This window comes from Leiobunum rupestre, chromosome 2 (assembly GCF_980474605.1).
Source record: "Leiobunum rupestre chromosome 2, qqLeiRupe1.1.hap1, whole genome shotgun sequence".
In the NCBI taxonomy this organism is placed as follows: Eukaryota; Metazoa; Arthropoda; class Arachnida; order Opiliones; family Sclerosomatidae; genus Leiobunum; species Leiobunum rupestre.
In genome coordinates, this window is record NC_143385.1 from 71,083,439 (window position 1) to 71,110,363 (window position 26,925).

A 26,925-nucleotide genomic window follows, 5' to 3' on the forward strand; every position below is an offset into this window, starting at 1 on the left:
ATTATCCCACTAAAAGTATCCCCGCTTTGGTAGTGCTTTAATTTGTCATATCTACTAGAACGCCTTTCGTGAATCTAAAACCACGTACCTCATTATTAAGAAATTACATTTGAATAAATATCCAAACTATAATTAAAATAATTAAGTTATGGCTCGGATATTGTTGTTTAAATGTTAATTAAGGGTGCATTTAAAATATAAACACTAAATATGAAACAAGAAAGGTTTCAAGTGAGAAAACCTCTTCAGGTCGGGCACGCTTCCTCTAATAGAAGAATTGGGTGTTTCTAGTATCGTTCTAGACTAGCGCCATGAGCGAGAAAAGAGAGAAGCTGTGGCGCACCCTACCAGACAAGGGGGGTTCTTCTCCCTTTAAAACAAGACGGCCTTGATAAAAAGGCCTATTATAAATATAAATTTCAGGAAAATGAAAACCAAATTATTCCAATAATTTAATATTTTTAATCATTGTCACATAAGATAAGATTGTGGAGAAGGAAATGAGGGTTGGGGAATATTCGAAATAATTTCATATAATAATTCAATTAATATACATAATAAAACTCAAATATATAAAGAGATTCAGAAACACTATACAAACAATGGTGCTAATAATATATATATATATATATATAAGTAAACAGTTTTCACTTAATATCGTAAATCTATATCTATAATAAAATACTGTTGCATTTTTCATTGGCACTAAAACGTAATCACCCAATCAGAATCCATTGTAGTAATTTGGCGCGCAATTCTCGACCAATCACGTCGTATTTTTTATAATTTAAAACGGAAGAAATTTCTGCATTTCATTTACACCCGATTGGACTTAAAATGTTCTGTTTTTTTATATTTTTCATTTAAATTATCAAGGTCGTGTTCATTTTAAGTAACTGGCCGAATTTAAATGTAAACATTTTTTTCAGTCTTTAAAATTGTCCTTTTCCGGCGTGGTCACTTTACATTTCTTGAAACCTCTTTCAGTTCCTTCAACTTAATACTTTGTAAATAGTTTGTAATAACCAAAGAAAAAGAAACACAAAACGAAACGTAGTTCGTATATTTTGCTTTTCTTGGAAATAAAATCGTAGTGACCACTGGTCATTTTTAGTGGTTAATTTGCCCGTCTATCTCGGCCAAAACCTCAGACGTTAGTGCCACGTTGTCGGTCAAGTGAACTCCTCTTAATTTGTCAGGAACTTCGCAAGTCCCTTCCAAATTCGACGGTTTCTGAATTACTAACATCCAGGTTAAGTTTTTATCGCATCGCAAAGGGTTATCTACAAAATAGAAATAAGATTAATTAGCCAAAATTTGCAAAATATTCGCGACCGAAAACAATCGCTACGCCCCATATGATTTGCCATTAAACCTAAATAGTCCTAGTCGATAGCTACGCCGCAAAATTTTTGTTTTGAAAACGAAAACATTTGAGAAAGTTGGCCGTTTTCGGTCTATCGAAATCTGGCAGCCTTGCCTGCCTTCCGGCCTGTATATCCATACCGAAAATGGTCGACGATTACGCCGGCGAAAATATTTTACTAAACTGATCGGCGGCGATTTTGACCGTTATTTTGAATTATCGACTAAGACTATAGGTAGCGGCTAAAGCAGACGCTATTAGTTTTTCCTCCTAGTTATTGGTAAATTTGACTATAAATAATGAAACGTGCATTATAATATAACTTTTACATCTTTTGATAAGTTTTTTTAAAAAACGTTTTTATATGACTTTTTAATTTGTCTGTAGCAGACACTAGATCATAGTCGCTACCTCGGAGAAGCTAGCGACGTTACGATATCCAGACTCTTTTCGGTCGTGATAAGTGTTTTGTAATTTGGGGTCAGTTATTTAATATCGAATCCCCATTTCGCACTCTGCCAAATTTGCATTGTATGATAGGAGTTCTTGCTTAGTATGTTAGGAGTTTTCCAAAGTTTACGCAGTGGGTTTTCCAGTAGTATTATGAATCTACTAACTCGATGATCTCGATCACGGCCAACTTTGATCTCTCGCGCTCTCTCGCGCTACAGCGGCCATCTCATTCGTTGACGTTTCTGTGTTAACCTATGAGCAAAAGATGTGTATGACGTCAGCGCCCCTAGCGGATTATTATTTTTAGAATAGTTTTTACATTGTAGCCAATATAAAAACCGAGCTTGGCGCTGAACTCCTACACGTTATAGTACAGTTATAGGGGGAAAATCCTTGCTCGCGGAATTTCGACGAATGTGTTGGCCGCTGTAGCGCGAACAGCGCGTGATCAAAGTTGGCCGGGACTCGATCCACGAAACGTTTCCGGGGTGGCGCGTTTTAACCCGCCAAGAAAATTATTGATAATTCTTTGAAAAATAATAATAATAATAATAATAATCAGCTAGGCTAATACCCAAGGCACTACCTTAGGCCTAAGTCATCAAGCGACTTTTTGAAGCCATTAATTCAAGTGGCCGGGTTACAATGCGTAGGAGGGTGGTGACAAGCCCTGCATGCCACGCGTTCGAGCCAACAGCTCCCTATACTAACTATTACCGTTATACTACTACAAAAACTGTTGAAAATCGTAAATAAAGTTATTTGCTGTTAATATTGGCACCTATTTTCGTCCAATACTAAAGATGCGTATTAAAATTAACGATATAAATTTCGCCCCTAAGCCTTGGTCATAAAACTAGCCAAGTTTCAAAACGTTGCCCAGCAAAACAAGTTTTTGACCGACTTCATAATAAAGAAGCTCCTCCATCATGGATATATTTGATATAAAAAAAACTATTTGAGAAAACAAGTTTTAGATTTTCCACTAAAATTAAATCAATAATAATCAAATAATACAAATATATTAAAAAATAGCTAAACAGTATTAAAGCGATAAAAATTACATAACAGATTAGTTCTGAAGCTAAAATGTATGTAAAGGGTGTATCTCTATGGTGGATCACCTAATTTCATATTTTGGGCACTACGTTTAACAAAGGCTAAGGGTAAAGTCAATTCGGGATTACCTCTGCAAAAAACCACTAAACGGCGCCGAAAATGTAAAAAGCTATATGAGGGAGTGGTCAATAGTGTGTATTCACGAGGCGGGGCTTAGTCCCAATGTCGAATTTCCCACGTAAAGACCAAACCACCATCTCGGATCGGAACGGTTTTAAAAAACGTCGGGCGGCCATATTGTCTGTGATATCTCCTAGTCGCTAATCGTGATGCTATTAATGTTAAAATTAATTTAAATAACGAGAAGGATAAATTTTGTGCTGGATATGCCGAAAGCATTTCTGGGAGTGATAAAATTAGGTATATGCGAAAAATATTTCTATTACCACAGCCTTGTATTGCACATTTAGACATTTTCACCAGTTATCTGCCAAGGCTAAACTTCCAAAATTGTGTTAGACAAAATGGCCACCGGCCCAACTCGCGATAAAAAAATTCGGTCGTTCATCGTCATCAAACGTCATGCGTATAAGGCGAGGCTTAGACTAATACGTCACAAGAATACACACTATATTGGAAGCATTTGGCGGGAAGTGACAGAAGTACAAGAGGTTATGTTCCCTTTAAGAAGTTACCCTTACAAATGTTTTATTTTTCTCGCGGGTACCTTAGCACTCAAAATGCTATCTCAAATAAGCTTATTGAAAGAGATTATTAAGCTATCAAATTTTTGGAGGCCCGCCTGGATGACTCGTTTGCTATTAATAGCCCCAAATTTTATATCCTTAATTTACTCTACATTTTATCGATAAAAGCATTTGATTTGGCGCCACCCTTAATTACGTATGTTTAAAACTCCTGATTAGACTGATTTCACCATATCAATATTAAAACTTAAGGGGCGTACAGACTACCCAACTTTTAAAGACCAATTAGTTTGGCCACCAAACTTGTCGAATTAATTGGAACTTTGGCAGTTAATTAATCATTGTAAACATCAAACGTTGGTACACAGTACGGCTAAATACACATTAAGCCTAAAAAAGGCGATATTCTAAATCGTGCGACAAATAGGTATTTCTATAAAATAAAACAATAAAAATTATAAGCATAAAATGTTTTTATACGCGTCACGAGCGCCAGTTATTTAAGTGCTTCACTTGCACGCGGATTTCAGATTCAAAAGGGTCTCGCGACTGCAGCGCGTGCTCTCTAGCTTCAACTTCAACAGCTACAGCTAAGTGACGTAGACAAAACATTGTCACATGACCTCCCGTATTTTATAGAAGCACCTATTCCCGGAATATCACGTGAACGGTAGTTGGGTTCGATAAATATAGTAAAAATTTTCCTAGTGTTATACTTAGATGTATTATGTTACTTATGGTATTATTAATAATAATAATAATAATCAGCTAGGCTCATACCCAAGTCATCTAGCGACTTTTATACGCTTTAATTTGAGAGTCTCAAGAAAGTTAGTTGTAACTATTAGATTGGTAATGCTAGGATCGTACGTTACAGGCTTTCCATTGACATGTTTAAGGATTATTAAGATTTATTTCCGGTCGTTTAAGGGAATGTTAGCCGGGTTACCAATAATCCACTTTGTTTGTTCAGGTACACGACCCAAAGGATTGATCCGTATTAGTTGGGTAACCGATTGTCCTTAGATAATCAAACAAACTAGTAAGGATCAGGGACGTGGTTGGCAAAAAAAACGACTTTTCCTAGTGTAAATGTATTTAACAGACAACACAGCAAAATTACCATATATTTAAACCTAAAGGTTAAGCTATATTACTGGTTATATATTTAACTGGTGATGTTTTTCATATTTAATTAATACTTTTAAGCATTAATTTTTTTAGTGGTTAAAACCGTTCTGATCGACTGGTTCTTAACAACCAAATGGACGTAACTTAAAAAAGTTTTATACTGGAACCATAGAAATCTCATAGGTAACTAGAATGCTGCCGTGTAACTGGCAAATGGGCCAAACGCCGTGGCAGACGATAGCCAGATCTCAGCCAATCAGAGCTCAAAGAGTGGTTCTGCCAAGAATTTAATGTCACCAGAGAGAATGACGTCACCTATCTCCCGCTATAGTAGCGGATCCAAGGAGGATTATTATCCTCCTTGGCGGAACCACTCTACGGCCTCTCATTGGCTGAAGGTTCAAGGCGAACTGGCGTCAAGCTCGGCCGTAGGCGGCAGCATTCTAGTTACCTATGAGATTTCTATGACTGGAACCTAAATTATCAATATCTGTTTCCATAAAGTTAAGTAAAATAAAAGTTTAAAAGGTTTTTTCTGCGTCACGAGCTTAAGCTTTTAAGTACTTTATGGGCACGCGCGTTTCGCACGTGGTCCTCAAATTCCAAAATCTTGGTCGACTCGAGCCCGTGCTCTCTATCTTGAATACCTATAGCTAGTGACATAAAAAAAAATTACACGTGACCTCCCGTATTTTATAGAAACACCTATTAAAGGCATTAGAAGTCGTTTGATTAGTGATTACTTGGGCCTAGGGTGGTGCCTTGGGTATTAGCCTAGCTTATTATATTATTATTATTAAAATAAAACTCGCTCTATGCTTTTCCATATGACACCAAAAGGTCCCAGTCAAATATCGCCCCCTATCGTTACAACTACGCGAAATATTTTAATTTTGTCACTCGAATTATAACTCTTTAAAGCAAGTGGCGGCTCGACGTGAAGTAGCTCTTTTGTCAACAGATGTCGCTAGCGTCGAAATCCAAACAAGATGCTTAAACTACATTTTGACCCAAAAGGCGGGGTATAAAAGTACCCGTCGCGTTGATTGGCTCGTTTGTAAATATGTCAATAACCTAAATTATAGTAATTTTTAACAATATATTTTATATGGGATATATAATTTAGGTTAAAGTCTACTAAGTAGAATAAAATTTGTCTAATTATAATAATTATAAATGGTTATTTGACGACGTTATTGTTTCGCTATTTTGAGTCTTAGCTTCTTTTGCCATTAATAGATGGCACCACGTTCTCCAGTAAAGTCGTTCTTTTCGAAGAATCGGCTATATTCATTGCCATATCTAACAACAAGGGCCTTATCATAATACAGTGTGTCAGAATTTATAGCCCGGTGTACGTAGTAACAGAGACCATGCCACCGGAGGCCTATCATCATAGTGCCCTACGCCAGCGTCCACAGCCCGGACAGGTGACAAATCCAGCATGGGTAGCAGAACCCTACTACTGATGGTCGCACCTTTGACGCAAGCCACTCAACCCAGCAGAAGGTGCAGCAATGGGTGGACCAATCCCCACTTCACACACAGCAGTGGGATCAAGAATGGATGCTGTAGCAACTCCAGCCGACACCCCACCTATGGAGGCAGTGAGTCAAGCCCTTTGGAGAGAGCTCCTAATACAGGTGGCAATGATAGAGCCAACAGTTGCTTTAAAAAATACTTAAAGCAAGGGTCAGCTCTATCATTGCCACCTGTATTTTGATAAGGCCCTTGTTATTAGAGATGGCGATGAATCTACGAAAAAACGATTTTACTGGAGAACATGGTGCCATCTATTAAGGGCGAAGGAAGCTAAAATTAAAATTAGTGAAACATTAACGTCGTCAGAGAAACTTTGTAGAGTATTATAATTAGACCTAAATTATACATCCTATAAAAAATATATTGTTAAAAATTACAATAATTTAAGTTATTGTAACATTTACAAACGAGCCAATCAACGCGAAGGGTATTTTTATGTCCCGCCTTTTGGGTCAAAATGTAGCTTAACCACCTTTTTTTTTATTTCGACGCTAGCGAGATCTGTTGAAAAAAGAGCTATATCACGTCGAGCCGAAACTTGCTTTAATCTATAACCTCGGTTTGATGAACTTAATATTTTAGTTTTTTCTTTGTTCAGTTTAAAAGACGTTTATTATAATTGCGATTAAAATTTAATGCTAAGTCCCGGTTATGACTCATGAGATGTGGTACGTGTTCAATTCTAGAGACTAGGTCACTTGGGCCCCGTTGCAAATATTTATTTAGTCGCCGTTCGTAAGCCTTGGTCATGTCTAGATCCGTCGAGAAAAATACACTATTGAACCAATCGGACCTAGACTACCATAGAGATACTACACTAAAGCCACCCATTGTTTAGGACGCCGTTATTGCAAAGAAGCGATAATGCCCCCTAGTATTGTGTAGCACCGTCTTCAGTACGGTAAGAGTAAAAACCCTTGAAATGTATGCTGTGAAGACCCCGTTTGCCACAGGCATTTTGAAAAAATAAAATCGAAATCAAAAAAGGAAATTGTGAACAGTACCATTTTAATAATAATTTTAAATAATTTAGATAACTCTAAGCAGCCGAAAACCGTGCTGTAAGCAGACGAATAACGTGCTGAAGAGGAACGACCGCTGGGGGTCGCTATCGAGTACAGAAATGTTATTAGATGACAATGTAGAAATGAATTCGGTGATAAAATCCCGCTTAGTAACAACTAATCCCTCTTGAAATCTCAGTTATGATTTTTTATAACTATTGATAATGTATTTTAATCGTCAGATTTATCTAATCGGAATAATCGTTAATTGTTTAATACCTTGAATTGGTCTGTTATCGTAGCTTGTTTTTAGAAAAAAGGTTCCTCGAATTTAAACATTTATTAATTTTGAGGTCAAAACAATGGTCGTATCAGTCGATGGTGGCCAACCTTGTTTACGAACCATTTTTTTTTAGTATAACTACAATTATATCGTTCGGAATTTATTATTGAACAGATTCCGAGAGTTTGGTGTTATTTTTTTGGAGACAAGAGATTAACTCACATTGAATTATTTTTAAATCATCAATGATTTGTCCTATTTTGGTCTTATATTGGATTAAGCCTGGTTCTATTTTGGTCTTATACTGGAAAAAACGTGGTCCTATTTCGGTCGTTTACTGAGGTAAACGTGGTCCTATTTCGGTCTTGTACTAGACTAAACCCGGTCCTATTTTGGTCTTGTACTGGACTAAACCTGGTCCTATTTTGTTCTTGTACTGGACTAAACCTTGTCCTATTTTGGTCTTGTACTGGACTAAACCTGGTCCTATTTTGGTCTTGTACTGGACTAAACGTGGTCCTATTTTTGTCTTATTCTGGAATAAAACCGACCCGGGACTGTCCTTACACTATCCTTATACTGGACTAAACGTGGTCCTATTTTGGTCTTATTCTCGAATAAAACCGACCCTGGACTGTCCTTACACTATCCTTATACTGGACTACGGCCAACCCTGAATTGGCTCCAATCTGGTCTTAAACTAACTTAATCTAATCTGACCTTAAAGTAAACTGAACTAAAGCCGATCTTAATCTGGTCCTAAACTGAGCTAAAGCCGATCTTAATTGGTCCTAAACTGATTCTAGACTGATTGAAATAAAACCTATCTTGAACTGGTTCTAGACTAAGCGCGATCCTGAACTGTGTATAAACTGCTCTCATATACTGACTTTGACCTGTCCTTAATTGCCCTTTAACCCGCTCCTAGACTAGTTTTACATTGAATTAAGTCCAGTTCGGAACTAATCTTAGACTGGTCTTAGTCTAACGATAATAGTGAGTGTAGGGAATTGTTGGCTAGCGTGGAATGAAGGGCTTGCCACCACCTTCCTACGCATTGTAACCCGGCCACCTCTTTAAAGGCATTAGAAGTCGCTAGATGACATGGGCCTTATTTGATGCCATAGGTATTATTATTTTTTTTATTATAGTCCAATTTTTTAATTAATAACTCAACTGCTATTGAACGTTTTATTTATTAGATATGCATTTTTAAACTTGGGATAATGGCCTCAATGGCGTCAAAAGACGTCAGCTTTAGCTAACCATAGAGATACCAGGCTGATTTTATCTTATTTAGGAGCTTATTTATTGAGCTTACTCTTCGAGCATGAGAGTGATTGAGAGCAGTCGCTCAAAATCGTCTAGACATAGTCATATTTAGGCCGCTAGGAACGTTGTTAATTAGCTTTTAGGATGAAAAATCTATAGTAGCCTCTAGCTGAGGATCCCGTAGTGCAAATTTGTCGAAGTGTTAAATGTGGATTTCAATTGACGACTTTCATAGAAACCAGATGCACGCAAGGCATTATGGGTAGTTGCTTTTGATGAGTGGCTGGTAGCCCAGTTAGAGCAAGGTTTTATAATCGGGCTGTTGGCTGCATCGCAAAGAAGTGAAAATTATGGATCCTCTGTTTGAAATAAGGTATTTATTTTTCACATCTTATATATTTTTAAATTTATCTTGCTTGATTGTTGTGATTAAAAATTTAAGTATCTGTAAAAATGTATATATTTTATTTATCTAATATATTTTATTAAAATTTATATTGCTTGTAATTGAAACCTAAGCCTAATATTTTCATAGGACACAGTTTGACACGCGAGTTGGCCGTCAAAAGTGAATAACCATAATGCCTTGCCTGGCAGTACTGCAAAACACTTATTGAAATACCTCTCCCCCAAATTACTATTTGAAATGATTTCTTTATTTCGTTATATTGTGACTCACCGTAAATCCAGAGGGTGTCTAATTGTCCGAATATCCGTCCCCAGACTGGCTCTCTTAAAGTGTGGATATTGTTATTGTAAAGGAGAACTTTTTTCAAAACGGGCATGTCCGTGAAGAAGTTGTCTGGCAGTCCTGTTAGTGCGTTGTTACTATAAAAATAATAATAATCATCAAATTAGAATTTGAAGAAACCATATCTTGTAATAATAATTATGAAGTCAGATATTGAACAAACTATAACTTTCAATAACAATTACAAACTAACTTCCAATACGTTAGATTTTGAACAAACCATAACTTCCAATAAGTTAGATTTTGAACCAATCATAACTTCCAATAAGTTAGATTTTGAACAAACCATAACTTCCAATAAGTTAGATTTTGAACAAACCATATCTTCCAATAAGTTAGATTTTGAACAAACCATAACTTCCAATATCAATTACGCCGAAACATGTAACGTTAAATTTTAATTTTTAATATTAAAGTTTTTATTGTGTACGGTATAGCGTTTTGTTACTCAATTTTATTATTATATACACTAGTTGAAGTATCTTTTCTAATATAAAACAATTATGAAGTTAGAATTTCAACAAACCATATCTTTCAATAATAGTAATAAAGTTTTATTTTATTTTCAATTGAGTGCTCCTCCCCCCAGAACTAAATCCTGGCTATCGAATATCTTAGCTTTGGATATAGCCGCCATTTTATGGTTAAATGTTTTATATATAGAGACATGCATGGAACCTAGGAGTAACAAACACAAGAAGAACGCAGCTAGTCTTTCAACACGCAAACGCAGTGTTGTGTACAAATTTAATTGGACGAGCCTTTACGCTGTACGTTTTACGGGCGGGGGTAAAGACAATTTCCGTATTTTCCCCTTCCGACGGCAGCAGGCGCTAAGTGGTCTAAACAATGAAAAGTTAAAAGGAACCACCTATGGACTGCATTGTAAAGGATGATAAAATTCGCGAAAAAGTAGATTAGTCCATTATGAAAAGGGATAAAAACGCTAAACCCTAAACAAATTTGAAGATATTTAAAAACTTACAAATAACTCGTACCAATAGGTCTTCGAGCAAACAAAAAGACGCGAAACTCGGACCAAATAGGTCTTCGAGTGAAAAATTAAATGAAATAAAATAGCCATAAATTCCAACGGTAGACCGGTTTCGTCCTATTTGGGACTCGTCAGTGCCGTGCGGGAAATCTTTCTCGAGACTATAACACCGAATAGAGAAACTAAGCCTAAATATTAAAAATTTTAAAACGCGTCGCGTAGCAACGGAAAGCTAAAACTAAATCCTTGTGAGACGAAACGACCGATTGGTCCCAATGAGGACTAATTTCCGCTTTCGGGTTTCAAGAGCTTTTAAACAACGTTGTCTACGTTCTTTACCTTGATCTAATTTTAATGCTGGCACGTACTCTTAAAAGTTTAAATAAAATGTTGCTATTTTATCAAATGTTGATAGAGAGATTAAGACACCCCTCGGGAACGTGAACGGGGGTACTCGTAAGAGAGAGTGTAGACCATTGGACCGAATTCCAATCGACCGAAAACCCGTTTTGCGCGGTTTTCATTCAATATACCGTTAGTGATACATATTTATATATCGTAGGTTACGTGACGATAGTATATCTAATTTGGACTAAACTATGTCTTAAATATTTATTATTTCGTACCGACGTGTATTTGCCTACCATTTCTAACCTAACCCAACCTAACCTAACCTAACCCAACCTAACCCAACCCAACCCAACCTGAACTAACCTAACCTAACCCAACCCAACCTAACTTAACCTAAGTTAAGTTAGAAGAAACCACCTATGGCTTTCCGTTGCTATATGCAACGCGTTTTGAAATTTTTAATGTTTAGGCTTAGTTTCTCCTTTAGATTTGACAGTCGCCAGCCAGATTTCCCGCACGGTACTGATGAGTTCCAAATAGAACGAAACCGGTCTACCGTTGGAATTTCTGGCTATTTAGTTTATTTAATTTTAATTTAGTTTATTACTCGAACATCTATTTGATCCGAGTTTCGCGTTTTTTTAATTTCTTCAAATTTGTTTAGGATTTAGCTATATTATCCCTTTTAATTATGGACTAATCTACTTTTTCGCGTATTTTATCTAACTTAACCTAACCTAACCTAACTAAACCTGAACTAACCTAACCTAACCCAACCTGAACTAACCTACCCGAAGTGAAAACGAAGCAGATTTAAATTTCCCATTCAACTGAATCCCGCCATGTCGGGCTATAAACGAAAATACCTTTCGGTTCAATGGGATTCGGTCAAACGGGATTCGATCCAATAGTATACAACCGTAAGAGATAGTGTAGTTTTCAAGAGGGTGGCTTAACCTCCTTAATATAGATCGTTTTATTGGCCTAGCAAATGTGACTTCGTCCTGACGCCATAACTAACACTAGATGTTTCGAAAAAGGTGCCAGACCTCAGATGTTATTTCTTTCTTTGCTGTACATTCTTTCGTGTGATTTTGTAAAATACTTTTTGAAAACGTAATTAAAATATTTATGTAGAAAAGCAGGTCTTAAAAATATTTGGTTTTTGTACAATATAGAAATTAATAAGTTGAAATATGATAAAATCTTCGTTGTTTCGCTATGATCAAAGTGTCGTTTCTTTCGCAATCAGTTGTTAAACATGGTATCGATTTATGCGAATCGCGGAATAATTTAAGATAAATATGTTGTAATAAATTTTATAAATATTGTAATCAATCTCAAATATATTTAAAAAAACATTGTAATCAATTTCAAATGAATTTTGAAAAATATTGTAATCAATTTCAAATGAATTTTGAAAAATATTCTAATGAATTTTGAAATATATTGTAATGAATTTGGAAAAATATTGTAATGAATTTTGAAAATATTGTAATGAATTTTTAAAAATATTGTAATGAATTTTGAAACATATTGTAATGAATTTTGAAAAATATCGTAATGAATTTTAAAAAATATTGTAATGAATTTTGAAAAATATTGTAATGAATTTTGAAAAATATTGTAATGAATTTTGAAAAATATTTTAATGAATTTTGAAAAATATTGTAATGAATTTTGAAAAATATTGTAATGAATTTTGAAAAATATTGTAATGAATGTTGAAAAATATTGTAATGAATTTTGAAACATATTGTAATGAATTTTGAAAAACATTGTAATGAATTTTGAAAAATATTGTAATGAATTTTGAAACATATTGTAATGAATTTTGAAAAATATTATAATGAATATTGAAAAATATTGTAATGAATTTTGAAAAATATTCTAATGAATTTTGAAAAATATTGTAATGAATTTTGAAAAATATTTTAATGAATTTTGAAAAATATTGTAATGAATTTTGAAAAATATTGTAATGAATTTTGAAAAATATTGTAATGAATTTTGAAAAATATTGTAATGAATGTTGAAAAATATTGTAATGAATTTTGAAACATATTGTAATGAATTTTGAAACATATTGTAATGAATTTTGAAAAATATTGTAATGAATTTTGAAAAATATTGTAATGAATTTTAAAAAATATTCTAATGAATTTTGAAAAATATTGTAATGAATTTTGAAAAATATTTTAATGAATTTTGAAAAATATTGTAATGAATTTTGAAAAATATTGTAATGAATTTTGAAAAATATTGTAATGAATGTTGAAAAATATTGTAATGAATGTTGAAAAATATTGTAATGAATTTTGAAAAATATTGCAATGAATTTTGAAAAATATTGTAATGAATATGAATTAATCTTAAAAATAATAGATTTTAAAAACATTGTAATGACTTGTATTAAATCTGAAAAATATTGTAATGGTTCTTGAAAATATTTTAATGAAATTACAAATATTGTAATTCATTTTTAATATATTGCATAACGGATTTGAAAAACATCGCTATGAATATTGAAAATATTTGTGGATGTTTCGTAGTACAATAACAAATAATTCTAATATAACTCGGATGATATTTCGTTATCTCGGGGAAAATAGATATAATTTTCCTAAAGATAAAATCTGAGACATTTTTGTTTATGCAATTGGGAAGGTTAAAAAAAGCGGCGCCGATTCAGGGTCCATTATTTTTCTGTTTTCGTGAACTCTCGTAATCCGGAGATCCGAGAGATATTTCACCAAGAACGTATTCAATTCATCCATGAATATCGAACTGCATTAGGTAGTCTAGCCTCAGTCGCTAGGATGGGAGGGGCTTAGTTATTATGGCGTTTGGTCACGCGTCGCCGCACAAAAATTGTATCGAAAGGCAACGTTTCGAAACTTGATTAGCTTTCAGTGCCAAGGCTTAGCGCAAAATTTAGTTTCTAAAATTTAATTACTCTTCTTTTTGATTGAACGAAAATAGGTAAGAATATTAATTATAAATTACTTTATTTATAATTTCTCAAGTAATTTTGGTTAAGTACAAGAAATTTTCTGCGCAAATCGCGGAACCGTCCACCAGGGGCGCCCGCAAAACGTTTTCAAAGGGGGGGCAATCTTCATACCTAGTCAAAAGGGGGATGGAAGTTCATACCTTTATTAGTGCATTTATAGCTCATAAAAGGGCGGCATTTGCCCCGTTTACCCCCCCCCCCCTACAATGCGGGCACCCATTGAGTCAACGACAAAGTACAGCTGTCTCCTGATTGGCTCAAGTGATGACGTAAAGCGCAAAAAAGGCACCGGCGATCTTAGCCCCAGATGGTAGAAAAGGTATAGTTCGAGATTCATGGTTGAAATGAATACATTCATGGTTAGACGATCAGTAGCGGCGCTAAGGTACTGGACCCCCTACTGACATTGTATCTGACCTGGAGGGGACAAGTGCATGCCTGGGATATTTCCCTAAATTCCCATAAGCCCCTTTCTTTTCAACTTTCTCTCAATTTCCGCTACGTTCCTCCCGAATCTGTATGGTCTACTACCCTTTTGAGTAAACGAATTGATTTTGAAAGATTTTTTACCAGAGAAACGTTTCTTGGCAATAAAACAAATTTCTAGAGATAAAGAAAATTCATAAATTAAAATATGTGGCCTCTTAATTATAAATATGTGGCCCTTTTAATATATATGTGGCCCCTCTCAGAAATGTAGGGGGGCTAAAGCCCACTTCAGCCCACCCTTAGCGCCGCTACTGTAGACGATCCTTGGATGTCCTGGTCAAGTTTACCTCCCGACACGTACTGATTGTGATTGACACTTAAAGGGGGTAGAACCTTCCTAGTTTGGTTGGGTGCGCCATAGCTTCTCTCTTTTCTCGCTCATGGCGCTAGTCTAGAACGAGAGTAGAAACACCCAATTCTTCTATTAGAGGAAATGCGCCCGCCCTGAAGAGGTTTTCTCACTTGAAACCTTTCTTGTTTCATATTTAGTGTTTATATTTTAAATGCACCCTTAATTAACATATAAACAACCATATCCGAGCTATAAATTAATTATTTTCATTATAGTTTGGATATTTATTCAAATAAAATTTCTTAATGATGAGGTACGTGGTTTTAGATTGACGAAAGACGTTCTAGTAGATATGAGAATTTACAATTTCACATAAACAACTATAATGCACGTTACATCACTTGGTTAGAAAAATGATGGGAGGGAATTATGTATTATCCCAAATTTCTGAAAGGGTTATATTCCCTTTAAGGGGAGTAGCTTACTGTGAGAGTGGATGGCGGGATAAAGTGAGAAAACGTCTCAATTAAGTCGTTATCCCGATGTATAAAATAAATAAAGAGTTTTTGATATGACGCAGTCTAAAATTTCTCCTATTAAAAATTTGGCAAGCGCATCTTTTTCTGTCATTATTTTTTTGCAACGTCGGGAACACACCCCCCCCCCCGTTGACCCTTCCAATGACGTCACGAAAATGATAGACGCCATCTCGGATGACATAAATATTTCAAAGTCAATTTGTTGAACTATTTTTTCCCCTTGGGCTTGGTTCATATTAGGAATGAGAATATATATTCATTGAAAGGGTTTCGTAAGCGGAAATGGTACGGCTATCCAACACCGTAACCTTGATAGTAAAACGTTTATAGTTTAGGCGTCTCATAAGTCTATAATTACGTTCCATAAGTGTGTCAGTTATATACAAAAATATGTAAAAACATCAAAATATCTAAAAAGAACTATTTATATATGTAAAATAAAATATAAAAAAAACAATTATTTAAATATGAAAAATATCAAAAAAATTATTTAAATATGTAAAAAAATAACAAAAACAATTATTTAAATATGTAAAATATAAAAATATAATTATATATTGCTAATTATTTATAATTACATAAATAAAAATTTAGATTTTAGCATAAATTTATTAAATTTTTTCCATAATTTAATAAAATTTGAGATTTTAGCATAAATTTATTAAATTGTTTCCATAATTTAATAAAATTTGAGATTTTAGCATAATTTCATTAAAAATTTAGATTTTCGGAATATTTTTATTCAAAATTTATACTTCTAAAATCAGTTAAAATTTTAAATTTAAATTTGCTTTATCCGCAATTTTTTGTCTTTATTGAAAAATTTATCTGAATTCCTTCGAAAGGGAAAAAGATCAAATAACGAAATCGTTTTTAAGGAGATTGTTTCACATAAAACCGTTAACATTACACTAACGGTGATTTCACATATAGAATAATACTTGAAAATTTATTTAAAAGTTTTAGTCGAAGTTAAGTAAAAATCGATTACAAATTGTACGTCTAGCAAACGAATAGTTGACAACGTGATCTAGCCGCGTTGCAGTTCTTCTTTTGACGTTATAAAAGAAAACTCCTCATTGGCTGATAGAAAGTTTCGCCTACTGTAGCCATTAAGCGCTCACCGCTCCAATATTTCAAATAATATCTGGGGTATATTTTGGCCAAAATCCAGTGGTTCTCAACCTTTTCAAATTAATCGTAGAAGTTTGGTATTTAATTTTTTTTCTGCCGAAACTAATTCTATCATAGCGCAGCTCAAAATCTTGTGGAGCCCCTAGAATTTTAAATGGAGCCCCATTTGAGAATCACAGCCATCTAGGAGCAACAAACACAAGAAGAACGCAGCTAGCCTTTAAACACGCTAACGAAGGGTTGTGTACGAATTTCATTGGACGAGCATCACGAGCCTTTAAGCTGAACGTTTTACGAGCGGGGGGGGGGGGAAGACAATTTCAAAATTTTCCGCTTCTGACGACAGCGGGCGCTAAAGCGTCTAACCAATGAAAATGGTACGCAAGCAAATACACGACTTTTGACGGGTTGCGTTCTCCTTGTGTTTGTTGCTCCTAGCTGTCATAATCGCTTCCAAGAATCGGTCAATATCGGCTGATACCATTATTTAGAACAGTATTTTCAGAAAAACATTTAAAAATGAGAAAATTCTCAATTAACTAACTATTGATAATATTTTATTTGATTGGCCGCGCCACGGACGACAGATTTCAGAAGCTAGATCATTCCTTTTTTAGATATTCGATTTGTGATAAAAAATATGAATCACGTAAAATGAAAAGAAACATATTCGGATATGCTCCTGGAAATTTGTTTCATGAAAAATTAGAATAAAATGCTATAGCAGTATACTGAACCGTCTTTTACAATGATTTTATCATATACGCCACTGTTAAGGTAGATAACTTTGTTAATATCGGCCGATATTAGCGCCGATATATCGGCTGTACCATAAGTAACATAATAACAATAAGTATGACAAATAACGAGATTTACAACCAAACTGATTTTCATAGTTATTGCGTAATCAAGATGTTTTCTCAGCACAGAGCCCTCTAGCGTCTAAAATACGCGAGACTTCCGCTAAGCCGAAATATCTGGTTTCCGATAGAAAGGCGGAATATTGGGCTAAAATGATAAAAATTTAAAAAGTTTTTCCCGGCGCCACGAGCTCATGTTTTTTTTTTATCACGCGTGATTCGCACGCGGGCTTCAAAAAAAAAGCCAAAGCCCGTCGCGACTCCAGAACGTGCTCTCCGATATTAGGCTTAAATTTTTATCAAAACGTAGTCATCCAAAACGGTAATTCGCGAGTCCAAGTCACAGCTTGAAGAGAGTATCAGTGCCGAAAAAAGGTTCGGTTAGAAAGTTAGCATTAAAGCAGTAGGAAGTGTCATACTTTTTTGTTGTTATATTACTTATGGCTGTACCCATATCGGTGCATCCCTATTTCAAAGTTGCTTGATGAATTAGGCCTAAGGTGGTGCCTGGGTATTAGCCCAGCTGATGATTATTATTATTATTATATTTCTACGAACTTCTAGTTATCACAAAATTTTTTGTTAATTTAGTAATTTTCGAAATAAAGTAAATTTTGTGGATTTTACGCCTTAAATAGATGGCGCCACGTCTCCATAAATTGGTGTTTGGGGAAATGTCGAATGGGAATTGAGAAGAGAGTTTGTACCAATGAGAAACCGAGATGATTTTATTTTGCTCTAGTATTTTAATAAACTGTAATATTAATATTAATGTATTAATAATATTACAAACTGGAATAATTATATTATTATATACTTAAATATTCATAATATTAATATACTAATAATATTACAAACTGGAATATTAATATACTAATAATATTACAAACTGGAATATTAACATACTAATAATATTACAAACTGGAATATTAATATACTAATAATATTACAAACTGGAATATTAACATACTAATAATATTACAAACTGGAATATTAACATACTAATAATATTACAAACTGGAATATTAACATACTAATAATATTACAAACTGGAATATTAATATACTAATAATATTACAAACTGGAATATTAATATACTAATAATATTACAAACTGGAATATTAATATACTAATAATATTACAAACTGGAATATTAATATACTAATAATATTACAAACTGGAATATTAATATACTAATAATATTACAAACTGGAATATTAATATACTAATAATATTACAAACTGGAATATTAATAATATTACAAACTGGAATATTAATAATATTACAAACTGGAATATTAATAATATTACAAACTGGAATATTAATAATATTACAAACTGGAATATTAATAATATTACAAACTGGAATATTAATAATATTACAAACTGGAATATTAATAATATTACAAACTGGAATATATATTTGAGCCCGGATAAGCGTATTGGTTTAGCTTAATGATCGAATAGAAAGTGGATCCCGGGCTAAATCCTTGGCAGCAATGAAGTAAGAAAATAATTTGGAAAGGCTCCCGGAATGTGGTCCAATACGCCGAACATCTTTTCTATCTCTTAAAAAGATCTCGAATTCCGGCAGCGCTGTTTGATAAATGAAGAAGTATGCAAATTTGGCATGTCTTTTGTTGTCAGAGTATCACAGACGCGCAGACTGTACCGCGTGTCCTCGGAAAAAGAAATCATTAAGGGGATTGGCTACACACGTAAGGCGATCGGAGTTACGCGATAAAGCCACGTGGATCACCTCGCGCCTGTTTTTTTACTCCGGCGCCTCATAGATAGCGCCTGATTTATACCCTGATAAAGGAAGAAACTTTATGAATTTCGTTTAGTTGGACACTCTTGCCAAAGGTAGAGCGATTCTTGGATAATTGCAAAATGACTTCCAGGGGTCATTGTCTGCTCTAGGAATTTGGAGCCCTCCATCTTGTGAGGCTGGAGGTTCTTTTAAAATTACATTAAGATTAAGAATAAAATGAAAATTAATTTAAAATGAAGAATAAAATTAAAATTTACTTAAAGTTAAGAGTAAAATTAAAATTAGGAATAAAATTAAGAGTAAAATTAAAATTAATTTAAAATTAGGAATAAAATTAAGAGTAAAATTAAAATTAATTTAAAATTAGGAATAAAATTAAGAGTAAAATTAAAATTAATTTAAAATTAGGAATAAAATTAAAATTAATTTAAAATAAAGAGTTTAATTAATATTAATTTAAAATAAAGAATTAAATTAACATTTAATCAAAATTAAGAATTAAATTAATATATATTTAATAATTAAATTAAGCCCAAAATTTATGTATATTTAATAATTAAATTAAGCCCAAAATTTATGTATATTTAATAATTAAATTAAGCCAAAAATTTATACATATTTAATAATTAAATTAAACATAAAATTTATAAATTTAATAATGAAATTAATCATAAATGTTTATATTTAATAATGAAATTAATCATAAATTTTTATATTTAATAATGAAATTAATCATAAAATTTTATATTTAATAATGAAATTAATCATAAATTTTTATATTTAATAATGAAATTAATCATAAATGTTTATATTTAATAATGAAATTAATCATAAATTTTTATATTTAATAATGAAATTAATCATAAATTTTTATATTTAATAATGAAATTAATCATAAATTTTTATATTTAATAATGAAATTAATCATAAATTTTTATATTTAATAATGAAATTAATCATAAATTTTTATATTTAATAATGAAATAATCATAAATTTTATATTTAATAATGAAATTAATCATAAATTTTTATATTTAATAATGAAATTAATCATAAATTTTTATATTTAATAATGAAATTAATCAAAAAAATTACATTTAATAATGAAATTAATCATAAATTTTTATATTTAATAATTAAATTAAGCCCAAAATTTATGTATATTTAATAATTAAATTAAGCCCAAAATTTATATATATTTAATAATGAAATTAATCATAAATTTTTATATTTAATAATTAAATTAAGCCCAAAATTTATGTATATTTAATAATTAAATTAAGCCCAAAATTTATATATATTTAATAATTAAATTAAGCCCAAAATTTATACATATTTAATAATTAAATTAAACATAAAATTTATAAATTTAATAATGAAATTAATCATAAATGTTTATATTTAATAATGAAATTAATCATAAATTTTTATATTTAATAATGAAATTAATCATAAAATTTTATATTTAATAATGAAATTAATCATAAATTTTTATATTTAATAATGAAATTAATCATAAATGTTTATATTTAATAATGAAATTAATCATAAATTTTTATATTTAATAATGAAATTAATCATAAATTTTTATATTTAATAATGAAATTAATCATAAATTTTTATATTTAATAATGAAATTAATCATAAATTTTTATATTTAATAATGAAATTAATCATAAATTTTTATATTTAATAATGAAATAATCATAAATTTTATATTTAATAATGAAATTAATCATAAAATTTTATATTTAATAATGAAATTAATCATAAATTTTTATATTTAATAATGAAATTAATCAAAAAAATTACATTTAATAATGAAATTAATCATAAATTTTTATATTTAATAATGAAATTAATCATAAATTTATATATTTTATATTTAAATTAGGTATATATTAAAATATCATAACTGAGCTTTTCTCGCCCATGTAGATGACTACTTAAGTGCCGGACTGTATTCCGCCTTTTGGCAACTTGTTGTAACCCGTTCCAGAGAAATATCCCGCTCTGTATCCCGCGATCATCAGGCGCGCGCGAATATTTATAACTATGACGTGGTTGACCCTTAAAGGCTTTAAAACCGGTCAAATATTTTAATCAATTTTGAAATTACTGATAGCTTTGTGGGACGTAACGTGAAATTGGTCATTCCAGAACAATTTGATCATGGGTTTCAATGAGTTTATGGAGAAAAAGTGTAACAGAAAAATTTTGATAGAAAATCTATAAAAAATGTTTGTGAAGGATTTCAAAAATTGTGGTTCATTTACTTCAGGCCGAGAACAGAGAGAGAAAAGTGGTAATGGAAAATCAATAGTAAACTGTTTGATAGAAAATCAATAGAAAAATGTTTGATAGATAATGCATAGAAAAATGTTTGATAGATAATCAATAGAAAAATGTTTGATAGATAATCAATAGAAAGTTTTTGATAGAAAATCAATAGAAAAATGTTTGATAAAAAATCAATAGAAATTTTTTTATAGAAAATTAAAATTAACTTAAAGATTGAATAGCTGGTCAAAAAAGTGGTCATATTCACCTTAAATCGATGGTAGTCAGTTGGTTGGCTTCCTTGGGCAGGGCGTCTCTCCTGATGTTGTTGATGGAGTTCTTGGCCAGCGACAAGACTGCCAGGTTGCTGAGGGAAGCGAAGGCTTCGTGTTCCAGTTCGCGGATGCAACTATCCTCCAGACGAACAACCCGAATGTTGATGTGGTCAGCCGAATAGCCGTTCCCGACAAACCAACTCTTCTTGACCATTCCTAAGAGTTCTTGATGGACGTTGACGTCAGTCAGTTGCGGCAAACGACCCAAGCCCAAGTAATTGAAGCCTTCCGTCCCGACTTGGCAGTTGGTGATGTCGATACGCTTCAATGTGGAGTTCAACCCGTCCAAGATGTAACTGCTGACGTCCTGAGGGTTAACGACGTCCGGTATCTTGCAAGACACGAGACGCAAGATGACCACCTTCAGACCCTGAAACATCAGGCCACACCTGTCCCTGGGTGGCAAATCGATTTCTTGCAGAAGCAAGGTCCCTACTTGGTAACCTTGCAGAGTCTTGAAGATGCGTTCCAAGGGCGCGAGGTCGACTCGCAGGCAAACGACGTGCATTCCGTAGATGGTCATCCTGCAGGAACAGGGGTAGATGAACTCGGGACTCGGACACGAGCCCCGGCTGTTGTAGCCCATCATGACGCGGCTCTCGGACACCGACGTCCAGCTGACCACCAGTAAAGCGGCCAATGTCCATTTCAATATCGCGTTGGTTGGAACGGCCATTACTTAAACGTGCTGGCCTTTCTTAAGTTCAGTTCAAATCTTCTTTTATTTTATATCACCCTTTTTTCGGGGTGTTGAATGATTTGTTTGCTGGTTGAAGTTATAATCCTTCGGTGAAAATCTACAAAATTAAATTAGTTTTAGAAAAAAATTTAAATTCAGATGTATTATAATAATAATTATTATTAAAACGTTAATTTTTAACATGATTAAACGCGTAAAAAAAATAATTTCAGATGTAGCTTGTCATTAAACGTTAGTTTTTAACCCCAAATTGAAGTACACAATTTTAAATTCAGATGTAGCTAGTCATTCAACGTTAGTTTTTAACCCCAAATTGAAGTACACAATTTTAAATTCAGATGTAGCTAGTCATTCAACGTTGGTTTTTAACACGTTAAATTGAGGTAAAACTTTTAAATTCAGATTTTAATTGTAATTCCACGTTAGTTTTTAACCCAAAATTGAGGTACGTAATTTTAAATTCAGATGTAGCTAGTCATTCAACGTTAGTTTTTAACACGTTATATTGGGGTACAAGATTTTAAATTCAGATTTAGATTGTCATTCAACGTTGGATTTTCTTTAACACGTTAAATTGAGGCAAAAAGTTTAAATTCAGATGTAGCTTGTCATGCAATGTTAGTTTTTAACACGTTAAATTGGGGTAAAACATTTTATTTCTTTTTTATTGAAAATTTAGCTTATTCACTCTGATAGCTTAATTGATTGAAAATATTATTTAAGAGAAGTTTTAGCTCATGTTTAAATAAATTTCGCTTTAATTTATCTAAGTGATAATTTTATCTCATCATCATATTATTAAAAATATTTAAAATCATTTAAAAAAACATTTATGCCTATGATATTAGAAATAATTTGATATAATAAAATAACGGTATAAAATTACCGAGTTCTAAATTAAACTTGAATTCAAATAAACATTAATTTAATAGAACTGTAACTAATTTCAAATGATCAAAATATTTAATTCAGTATCAGTTTTGAACTTGAACGTTTAAAAAAGGGTCTAATTCAATTATCATTAAAATTATTAAAATAATTAATATAGTTACAATTTTGATGTTAAATTTTCAAAAAAATTAAATCAAGTCTATAAATAGCTAAAACTTTATTTTGGTTAAATGCCAGAAAATATTAAATAGCTTACCATGGTACTATAATTTAAAGACATATTATTATGAAAAACCAATTAAATCGAGTTCGTAAATTGCTAAAACTTACATTTTAAATTGCCAGAAATTAATTAATAACTAGGCAATGTTTTATAACTTAAACAAATATAATTATCAAACACATTTAAAACAAGTCGGTAAAAATTTAAAACTTCAATTCTCAATAAAATAAAGAAGTTAATAAATAACTTGTCATGGTATTATGACTTAAACAAATGAAAAAAAAAAACCCAAGTACTTACAAGTATTCCTGATATCACCAAAACAGCGAACAATTTTACAACCTTAAGAAAATGTGGCACCTCAATAAATCAAAACCAGGCTCTTCGAAACCGAAACGAAAAAAACCAAAACAAAATTCCGTTTTCTATTTATCTTTTTTTTAACGATGCGAACCAAAAAAAAAAACCACGCAGAAATGAAACTTTGTTCAAGAAACAGAAATTTTTTTTAATCGCTCTAGCACGCTCTCCCGCTGGTTGCAGATCTTCCCAACAGCGCCTCTTTATAAATCCCGAACCAGTGCCTCCGCCGCGAGCATATAGCTCGGTTTCACCCCCATTCTGCCCCCCCTTTCCGCTGAACTAATCAAAAGGACACGCCCCCTGCTGAGCGCCCTTTTCACAACAAAAAAAGATTCTCTTTGCGTGTTTCCGGAGGAGAAATTCAACTCACGGTTGGCTTCGTAATGATACTCGGTAATGTTGTCGTCCGTTATATTATAGTCTATAGCTCTTATTCAAATCCTTTCTTTGTATTCTTTTAATTTAAATCGCGGGCTTTCTGATGGGGCTTCGTGTTAATTGTTATCATACCGTTAGTTAAATGGTGTCAACGGGTTGCGACAGACATTAATGAGGAAATTAATAAAATTATATTATCTATTGTAATGCTTTTTTCAATAATCCTAAATAAAATAAATTTAATAAAATTATATTATCTATTGTAATGCTTTTTTCAATAATCCTAAATAAAATAAATTTAATAAAATTATATTATCTATTGTAATGCTTTATTCAATAATCCGAAATAAAGTAAATTTCATAAAATTATATTATCTAATGTAATGCTTTTTTCAATAATCCGAAATAAAATAAATTTAATAAAATTATATTATCTATTGTAATGCTTTATTCAATAATATAAAAGTAAAATAAATTTTATAAAATTATATTATCTAATGTAATGCTTTTTTCAATAATCCGAAATAAAATAAATTTCATAAAATTATATTATCTATTGCAATGCTTTTTTCAATAATCCAAAATAAAATAAATTTCATTAAATTATATTATCTATTGTAATGCTTTTTTCAATAATCCAAAGTAAAATAAATTTTATAAAATTATATTATCTAATGTAATGCTTTTTTCAATAATCCAAAATAAAATAAATTTCACATAATAAATTATCTATTGTAATGCTTTTTTCAATAATCCAAAATTAAATAAATTTCATAAAATTATATTAACTATTGTAATGCTTTTTTCAATAATCCGAAATAAAATAAATTTCATAAAATTATATTATCTATTGTAATGCTTTTTTCAATAATCCAAAATAAAATAAATTTCATAAAATTATATTATCTATTGTAACGCTTTTTTTCAATAATCCAAAATTAAATAAATTTCATAAAATTATATTATCTATTGTAATCCTTTTTTCAATAATCCAAAATAAAATAAATTTCATAAAATTATATTATCTATTGTAACGCTTTTTTTCAATAATCCAAAATTAAATAAATTTCATAAAATTATATTATCTATTGTAATGCTTTTTTCAATAATCCAAAATAAAATAAATTTCACATAATATATAATCAGTTGTAATGCTTTTTTCAATAATCCAAAATAAAATAAATTTCACATAATATATTATCATTTGTAATGCTTTTTTCAATAGTCCAAAATAAATTAAATTTCATAAAATTATATTATCTAATGTATTGCTTTTTTCAATAATCCAAAATAAAATAAATTTCATAAAATTATATTATCTAATGTATTGCTTTTTTCAATAATCCAAAATAAAATAAATTTCATAAAATTATATTATCTATTGTAATGCTTTTTTCAATAATCCAAAATAAAATAAATTTCACATAATATATTATCAATTGTAATGCTTTTTTCAATAATCCAAAAATAAAATAAATTTCACATAATATATTATCATTTGTAATGCTTTTTTCAATAATTCAAAATAAATTAAATTTCATAAAATTATATTATCTAATGTAATGCTTTTTTCAATAATCCAAAATAAAATAAATTTCATAAAATTATATTATCTATTGTAATGCTTTTTTCAATAATTCAAAATAAAATAAATTTAATAAATTAGCTCTGATATTTATAAATTAAAAAAAGTCACTAGATCTATGGCCTTATGCAAAATTATCAAAAATTCAAAAATACAACTTTTTTCGAATATTGTGCATACCGCTGGTAAATAATGGTAAATAGTGGTATATATTGTTTTATATTGTAAAATAATATGTGCAATTAAGAAAATCCTTCAAAAAAGGAATAAATCAACTTTAGAAAATCTGAAAATTTATTTTCATTACTGTACAAGTCTGTTCTAAAACTTAAAGGTTTTATCTCCATAAATGTAGGTTTCAGTTTTAAATACTGTAAATAATTCATATAAATATATTATTTACAATTATTTACCATTTTTCCCATTTTATACTATGACGTTATTTACCATTATTTAACACCTGTTAAATAGCACTTCGGAACCCTAGAAATGATTGCGTAAGTATAAATTTATTTATTTAAAAACAATTTGTCCAGTAGTTTCGGCATTGTTATTGTGGTCATCAAGACTAATTAACTAATTAACAAGGCCAAAACTAGTGGACAAATTTTCATATGGTTTTTAAATATATAAATTTTTAATTGTTTTTAATAAATAAATATATTCTTACGCAACAATTTAAATCTTATGTAAACCGCGACCCAGTTCTCTAATTTTAATGCTTATTTCAATATGTAAATTATGAGTTTCTTTATTTTACAGTTTTTACGCACAATCCTAAAGGATTTGTGTGTGCTGGGCCCACGTATAGTGTAGCCGATACCGCTGATGGCGCCGTGTTACATAACTATCCAAGATTTAGGTTTAGAAGGGCCAGGAATATCATAATCGGAAGGAAATATCAGGCTCTCAGTATCCCGTTATAAATTTTTGTTAATTAGTTAATCATTTTCCATTTAAGTGGTTTTTCGCGATTTTCGACTTTAAGTCTACATACTTTTTGATAATTATATTTTTAGATACTACTGATCATTTATGAACTACGTTTTCAGTTTCATTAAGAAATTTTAATTTTTAGTGACATTTCTGGCCAATTCGCAGGACCTCAGAGCTCGCGTACGCACTATTGTGATATTTGAATTTCGTCCCATTTGATA

At 31.3% G+C, this 26,925-nt stretch overlaps 1 protein-coding gene across 1 annotated transcript; it reads right to left on the reverse strand.

Moving 5' to 3' along the window:
• Positions 1-495: 495 nt before the first annotated feature.
• LOC149958925 (uncharacterized) lies at positions 496-24,124 on the reverse strand. Its single transcript, XM_090165092.1, has 4 exons — positions 23,743-24,124; positions 21,562-22,425; positions 9,497-9,645; positions 496-1,283 (listed from the first exon to the last, which is right to left on the reverse strand). Exons 2-4 carry the CDS (start codon positions 22,302-22,304, stop codon positions 1,111-1,113), a joined length of 1,065 nt encoding a protein of 354 aa, XP_090021218.1. The 5' UTR covers positions 22,305-22,425; positions 23,743-24,124; the 3' UTR covers positions 496-1,110.
• Positions 24,125-26,925: the final 2,801 nt, after the last annotated feature.

Coding starts and splice junctions, on each gene's coding strand:
- LOC149958925 (XM_090165092.1), bottom strand. CDS start 22,304: ATGGCCGTTCCAACCAACGCGATATTGAAATGGACATTGGCCGCTTTA. Junction 9,646..21,561: donor CTGACTACCATCGATTTAAG/GTGAATATGACC, acceptor TTATTTTTATAG/TAACAACGCACTAACAGGAC. Junction 1,284..9,496: donor AGACACCCTCTGGATTTACG/GTGAGTCACAAT, acceptor TCTATTTTGTAG/ATAACCCTTTGCGATGCGAT.